The sequence below is a fragment of the Nasonia vitripennis genome, chromosome 2 (genome assembly GCF_009193385.2).
Source record: "Nasonia vitripennis strain AsymCx chromosome 2, Nvit_psr_1.1, whole genome shotgun sequence".
NCBI lineage: Eukaryota > Metazoa > Arthropoda > Insecta > Hymenoptera > Pteromalidae > Nasonia > Nasonia vitripennis.
Window position 1 is genome coordinate 16,079,929 of NC_045758.1, and position 7,761 is coordinate 16,087,689.

The 7,761-nt window shown below is 46.6% G+C and overlaps 1 protein-coding gene across 2 annotated transcripts; it reads right to left on the reverse strand.

Moving 5' to 3' along the window:
• Positions 1-184: 184 nt before the first annotated feature.
• LOC100677839 lies at positions 185-6,909 on the reverse strand. 2 transcript variants are annotated; one of them, XM_031923387.1, is made up of 2 exons: positions 6,521-6,909; positions 185-2,679 (listed from the first exon to the last, which is right to left on the reverse strand). In XM_031923387.1, exons 1-2 carry the CDS (start codon positions 6,892-6,894, stop codon positions 2,436-2,438), a joined length of 618 nt encoding a protein of 205 aa, XP_031779247.1. In that variant the 5' UTR covers positions 6,895-6,909; the 3' UTR covers positions 185-2,435. The 2 variants fall into 2 exon arrangements, with proteins under 2 accessions (XP_031779247.1, XP_003425385.1); XM_003425337.5 differs by lacking the exon at positions 6,521-6,909 and adding an exon at positions 3,563-3,877.
• Positions 6,910-7,761: the final 852 nt, after the last annotated feature.

The following is a 7,761-nucleotide window of genomic DNA, read 5'->3' on the forward strand; positions in this document are numbered from 1 at the left end:
ATCGCCAATTTATCAAATTGAGCTAAGCGGCAATTGACAACGATCAGATCAAGGTTTTCCTTCGCGGGGACGAAAAAAAACAGCAAATAGGTTCGTTAAAACAAAGGGGGGACAGGATGGCGGAGAGTTAGGAGAGAGAGATATCTGTGGGAAAATGGAGGGACGAGAGAAACGAACAAGTGGGTGTCGCGAGATAAAGCAAACAGTTTATTAGTCGATTTGCTCACACAGTAGTCGTAAAATATAATATGTATTATCGTTCAACGAGGAAACGTGTGTGCGGTCGGCCGTGGCCGTCGCTTCTATTTTGCTGCTGCGATATCGTACGTACGACAATTATATAGTAGTATATTTTATAGCGATGTAAGATGTGTCTGTCTGTTTCTTTCTCTTGTTATTCTCGCACGTGCGTGTTGGTGCGGCCGCTTTCGAGCGGGATTGTCGCGAAAACACAATCGGAAAACCAATGAGGGCGTATACAACGTAGAGTGTTCGTGTGTGTCGCGGAAATAATACAACGTCGGAGATCAATAGCGACTGATAAACTCGCTTTAAGATATTTTTTTCGTTTTTTTTTTGTTTATAATTTTTTTTAATTGTTCCAACGGAAAGTTTCCAGTAACGTCTCCTTATAACTTCTTATACATGGCAGTCGAAGCTGTTTCAATATTACATACATAGTCTCCGTTCGCCTTTTTTCGCCATCGTCTTCTCCATCGTAACAATTGTCGATTCGACAGTTTTCGCAGAAGCAAAAGTCGCGCGAGGGACGGCTGTATAAATCGCGAGTGGACGTTCGATTTTCAGCGCATCAGGTGTAGTTCGTCCCTCGCCTTGCGCAACGAAGAAGAACGAAAAAAACATGCACAGACTAGTAACGTGGTCGAATCGTATATAACATCGGAGAAAATTGCGTGTCCTGCTGCTGCTGTCGGGCCGAAAATCTTTCGTCGGAATTCGCAGGCGTCCGACTAGACTCGTGGCAGTCGTCGGGGCCGTAGTCGTCCGCACTCGATCGGCTAATGTGCATAAAAAAGCTTCGAGGAACGCGTGTCCCGGCGACTATATGCGGCTACGAGTCCAAGTGGACACGGAGCTCGGACGGCAGTTTCGCGGCCGTTTATACAATTTGTGTTATCTGCTTTTGTGTGATATTACTTTAACAACGTCAACGATCTGTTACTTTTATCTCTCTTTGGATTTTTTAGACACTTTATATATAAAATTCAATTAACAATCTATATAATATATTCAACGCAAATTAGACGATACAGGTAAATCAAGGTGCGAAGTTCGCAGCATCAGTATGCGCTGTCTCGTGTAGCTTCTCGCTTCCTCTCTTTAATATTTCACATTCGCAGCGGAAATTACAATCGATATACGATTACGTACGAGGTCTTGTTTCTGGACTATCGATCATACAATATTTATGTATAATAATAACTATTAGGATCTCGACCAGAGATTGAGAGTGCGGATATTTATTTAGTCTATGCAACGATCGAATTTCTTTATTTACCTTACATATTTTTATTATTCTTCGGTTTAATTAATCTACGTCGACTCACGTGTGTGTATGTGTGTGTGTGTGTGTGTGTGTGTGTGTGTACGCGTATATTTAATTTGATCTACGAAAAACCTGCCCGCGTGAGGGTACGCTGTCGAAAGCGCGTTCTTCATTTTGTTCATAATTTTTGTCTCTTATCGCTCGACTGACGCTTCGCCGAGCGGACTGTGTAGCAACTTATTGCGTCGGTGTACAATTCTTGAACCGATGCGGCGAATTTCGTGCCATGGGTGCGTGTTACCAACAGAAGCGAACGCGTGTAACGAGATTCTTATCGCTCGCGATTATGCGGGCGACAAAAACCGCGGATGCAAGAGGGATCTTTACCTGCATAGTAACCACAAAGTATTTTTTGGCTCAACGGCAAAAATCAATCAATAATATCAGTTAGAACCTTCAACTAAGACTATTGGATTTATCACTTGAACTTCGAAAATAATCCGTAGGTACTAGACAGGCAAACTCGCTCTCGTATCTTCCCGTGAGTTTGCAACGAAAGCTCCGCTCAGCCTTCCATGGATATAAACAAAAAATAATTATTCGACACACGGCATCGATTCAGGGCTTGACAGACTCTCTCGTAAACTCACCAGCCATGTCTACTAATCGAATCAAAAGAAGGAAAGCAAAGCTCGTAAATACAACATAGCACCGTCGACGATCAATTCGCGAGTCGGAGGAAGAGCGATCGGTGTAGAATGTCTCCCTCGCTGACTCCGTTATTATTGCCTCAGCATTATTCTTCTCCGGAGATAGTAATGATAAAACATAGGGGGGTGTCTTAGTCTTGCTGTCCTAAAAGGGAGTAGTAGTAGTAGTAGTAGGGTCGTCGAGTGGGGGGATGCGTGTGGGTGTGTGTAGGTGGCGCCTAGCAGCCGACCTGGTGCAGGAGGTTGGCTAGCCGAAAGACGCGCATCCAGGCGAACATGTCGGTGGAAAGGGGCCGGCAGGTGAGAGCCCGTCGGGCTGCCGCCGAGGACTGACTCGCCGCCGAAGCCGAGCGCTGCAGGGCCGATGCCGCCCTGGACGGCGTCGCGTTCACCGAACTCATCTCGCTCTCGGATTTGCGTTCCTTCTGCTGTTGCTGCTGCTGCTGGGGCGAGTATTTCATTCTGGAAAAGCGAAAGTCCGGCATTAGTCGTCTGATTATAATCGTTAATTATTATAATGAGGAAAATGTATAGCGGGTCAACTGTATATAGAGGCGACGCTGGTTACGCATTTCGCGTATGTGCATAAGCGAGTGTCCGCGACACTCGTCAACCGAACGCGTTATTGATTGCGGCTACGTAACACGTGGCGGCTGGAAATGTCAACTTGACTCTGTATCGATTCGCGCGATAGTAAATAGAATTTCGTCAACAAGCGCTAATTTTTCCCTTATCGCGTTACTGCACAATGAATACACTGATAAAAATATAAATTTTACAGTTTTTTTAGTGCACATCGACGAATTGTAAACACAGCTCGGACCTTTAAATGCTGTATCAACTGCACAACGGCGGTAAACTTTGCTGTTGTTTGGTTGAACAATCAATGCGCGCTAGCGGGGCTATGCAATTTCAGATTGATTCGCGCAGTAAAATAACATGTAAAAAAAGTGGCACACAATGTTTTACACCGACACGCGAGCATTATTATGATAGTGCAATGTCTAGAGTTTGTATACTTTGTTTAAGTGAATGTGTACCAAAAAAAGTTTTCAACTTTTTAACGACTCTTTAACGATACATCTCACTGCAACCGTGAATTATTATTGGAAAGGGTCGTATCTCGGCTCACACGACCTTTTCTCAAAAAAAAAGAGAAAAATAATTGCAGACTCTTCATCCGACGTTTGCTGTACACACACACACACACACACACACATACACAGTTTCCGCGAATTCCCAAAATTAAAATTTTAATACCAGCCTCGTCAAACAAGAACTAACGACTCCCCGCGCGACAATCAAATCTCTCCGGAGCCCAAACACAAATCCTACTACAATTTACCTAGCGCAGCCTTTCGCAATCTTCTCCTTGTAGCGTCTGAACCCGTCGAAAAGCTCGGAAATCCGACTCGTCAGCATGATCGTCACGACTCAAAGCCCTGCGGGGTAATCACTCGCAATTACACGAGATCCGGCGGTGCATCTACGTATTTAATGTTAGCCGAGGGAAGAGTCGAGGAGCGGTGCAGTCCGCACTGGTCGAGCGCGTCGGGCTAACTGAATAAAAGACCGCGCGCGGCGACCTGGTCACGGCCAGCATCGCCGTGACTTATCTACACATCGCGTAATAGCAGTGTGTAGGGGCAGTCCCGCGAGGAAAAAGCCGCCGCGTGTTTGCGCGCATACATATACCCTTGGCAGAGGCTGACGATGCAGCGCCGACGCGTGCCGCCGACACTTTAGGTATTTCGCGAGCAAAGCGCGCTGCACCTGTGGCTCATGGATACGGCCCTGACTGTACTTCCGAGCGACTTTGTCGCTCTTGTGCTCTAGGGGTTGACGATGATTTATATATACAGATATTTTAGCTTCTATGAAGTCATTGTTCACTACGTTTCAAAGTAGACGTTGAAGTTTACGCGGATGCATATTTCAACGAACTTTCCTTATACGCCTTCTTTTTCTAAGATACGAGATCACATTTTCTCGGAAACAACTTTTTTACGCTCGAAACCTTACGATATTCCGTCCTAAAAACTTTATTTTGCACGTGCACACGGGTCGCGGCGCACGAAGGATATTTTTGCATAACAATTTTTCGCTCTCTCCTGCACGGCTATGTTTGAAAAATAAACTCCGCAATCCTTTCACCCGTCTCGTCGCGAAAAAGAATAATATTGTGTTTTAAAAAAGTATAACGCCGCAGTCCAACTCTGCGCGCTTCCTTCCTTTCATTCATTCGAACTCGGCCGCTATATCGCTGGGCAAACATCCCGTCCCCTGCACCATATATTACACAGCGTTTTTTCACGTACACGTATAGCGCGCGGACTGCGTGGAAATCTCAGAGTACGCGTATATACCTACTATCTTCTTTATTCGAGGAAGCGCCTCTATATACGAGCGTGTGAACGCGGGCAGAGAAGCAGGAAGAACGAAATTTAACAGGTTTGTTTTGGAAGCGCATATTTGGACGAACAGTTATCTGTCCGTGGTCCCTGGAATCAATCGAACAATGGAAGCCTGTTTTAGCGCTATTCAAATTAACGCTGTACTGTAACATAGCTATACTTCGGCTAATTTATCGCCTGCGCTGCACTTACACGCATGGTTTACGCGATCGAGGTCGATTGTTTAACAATCGCAGTTCCGAACGAGCGCGTGCAGCTTTTAAAAATCAAAGAGGAAACTCTCGCGAATTCGTTTATTCATAGCAGCAGTGTGAAGCAGCTGCGCTTCGCTGTTTACATTAACTTTCCCCGAAAACTATAAATTTCGAAACAGCCATTTCCAACTAACGCGTTCGCTATGCACGCGTGGAAATACTTTTTCCCGGCAGCATAAATTTTCCTAACTGTCTGCTGGCGTAAAGTTTGTAAAACGCTGAAATAACGGACTCCCATTTAGTTTGGAGCGGCCTTCGGTAAAAAGCATCGACCGAGCTTTTCAGAAAAAAGAAGCTATTTTACTCGAATTACGAAAACTCACTTGATGAATAGCACAGAGTCGTCCGCACGCAGTATGCGAGATAAAAATCGAAGCTAGCACTGTATATCGACTACAAACACCAACTCGAGCCAAGTCGAGAGCAGCGAGTTTCACGTCGACGACGCACAACCTCTCCACCCGAGCGACGCACGAAAACTAGCGCCGATGGCTCGCGTCGCGTCGCTCGCGCTCACGAAATCCGGGTTACGCTCGACGCTACTCGCCTGTGTGTGTGTGTGTATACATAACGCTCGCATGCGAGCAACGAGACTCGCTCGCGCCCACATCTTTCTTTCTCTTTCGATGCGAGCGAGCATTGACATTTTCTCGCGCTCGAGTATACACTGCATACACAAGGAGGAAGTAGGAGTCGCGCTATGGACTTACGTAAAGGAGCGCGCGAGTTTTCCTCGTTCTTTTTTATCTTGCATGCAGGCTATAATGCAGTCTCCACGCTTTATTAGGGGCTTCGTGTGATAAATATTCGCGTGATTTCGTTGTGCAATGCACGCATCAGGAAATAACGTGTGCAGCTTTTTCGAGTCGGGAGTGACTTGTGCAATAACGTCTCATTCTCGAGGAAGCTTACACAGTTTTTTCAAATTTCGCGCCAACGCGTTAACAACGAGCAGTAGGTATTCCATTCTCGGAGGGCAACGCGAATGTATACAGTGGCTATTGGCCGCGATTTGCACATCGCCTTCGCGGTATCGCAGGTTATTAATAATTTCGAGCCGTATCACCTGCAACGATCAGGCCTGTACACAGCGCGCACCTATACACAACCGCGCAGTATTGCTCAACGTAATTTCTTTCTCGTGCAAAGCGACAGGGCTCGTCGCGTCTAATCGAAAAATTCGTTAGCGCTTTCCCGATTCGTATTATACGCACACGGGGCAGTACGTTTGAAATATGAAGTCGGGCTACACCGACAGGCTTAATTTAAGCCTAGTCTTTTCACAAGGCTCTTCGCGCAAGGCTACACCAACTAAGCCTGATTAGAAAAATGAAGCGCGCGCGCGTGGCTTGCTCTCCTCGCTGGCGATCGTTATTATTATCGCTCACTTTTTTATACCGCAGGAGCTTTCATTATTTCGACTGATTAATATTGAGTTTCTCGCGTGAGGTCCGGTGGTACAATAGAGTCAGAGTACGCTTTTGATTAGACTTCGAGTTGTAATTTGAAGATAAGGTATGCAAAGAAACAAAATGACAACTTGGCGACAATCCACCCGCAGAACGAGCCGCTTAACCGTAAGAGATTACAAAACCGTTCTTTTGTCCTCTCGTTCCTACATACACACTCGATTACCTTCGTCGAAATTCGTGCACGGCCAAATCCAGGCGAACCACTCTTCGCTCGATCCGTCTCGAATCAATTACACAACGACACTGAGCAGAAGCGTCGCAGTCAGGTGGCAGTGCTACGCTGCGCTCGAACTCGCGCACGTGACTGCAGCCGCGAACACATGCGTGTATATTGTAACGAAAGCAACGCACGCGTGTGTAATGTTTACCGCGCGGTGGTCTAGAATACTGGAACGCACCAGTTGTAATCGGCCGGCGGGCGTCATTAGCGCGCCTCCAGATTAGACCGGCGTCTATAACTGGGTCACGCGTTGCAGTCGTTTTCAGCGAGCAGGTGCGGATTTTAGGATTCAAATGAGTCATCAGTCGAGGCTCCATCGCGCATAAAGTAAAGTATATGGACGTTTGCAGTAAACTGCAGCGAACGAACGAGGTGGATCGCGATAAGAGTAAAACGAACGAGGGCAATATACGCGATCCGCTCGATCCTGAAATCCCATCTCCGTCGAAATAAACTAGTTTAACCAGCGCGCGCACAGCCATCATGCGAAACGGTGTCGCACATCACTCCGTTACAAAAATCCCATTTGTTTATCGGTGTCACTACTGGCTGCATCACAGCTACGCGGCTTATCTCCTTCAATAGAGACGAAGCTACGAGGAGAGCCCGCGAGGAAAAACGCACGGCTCGATGCAGACCAGTAGCGCTGATTGTCGCGGCCTACTAGAGCGTGACACCATATCTCCTCGAGCGAGCTTTTTCGGAGTCTTACGCTACTATATGCCAATGCGTTATGTACTCTCGATCGAACGTTTCGCTCTTGGTGCTCGCTCGCGCGATCAGCCTCAATTGCGCCGAGTCGAAGAGAGCTGCTTGTCCGTGTCGTCGCGATGCGAGAGAGGAGATGAGGCAACGCAGGACCTCGATGACTTTTTTCTCGCTATGGAAGTAGCTTCGCTCATTGTCTTAAGGCCATGATTAACACTTGTCGTTGAGGCTACCGCTGCAATTTGTGTCTTTGATTTGACGCGTCGGTGCGCGAGCGGCTATTAAAATTTAATCTGATGTGGGTTGCGCCGACTCTTTTTTTTGTCGAAGGATTATAAGATTATGTACAAAGTTAAAAAAAGATTAACGGATCGATTAAAGTCACGTATCGAAGTCAAGGTAACACTTTAATCGCGCACGCGAGTATATCAGATAAAGATTAAATCTCGTTCCCCTCGAACGAAAACGCGCGTTTT

Excerpts from the sequence above, each read along its gene's own strand:
- LOC100677839 (XM_031923387.1), bottom strand. The coding sequence starts at position 6,894 with ATGGAGCCTCGACTGATGACTCATTTGAATCCTAAAATCCGCACCTGC. Across the intron at positions 2,680-6,520 it reads GTGCACGAATTTCGACGAAG|AATGAAATACTCGCCCCAGC; the intron begins GTAATCGAGTGT and ends TCGCTTTTCCAG.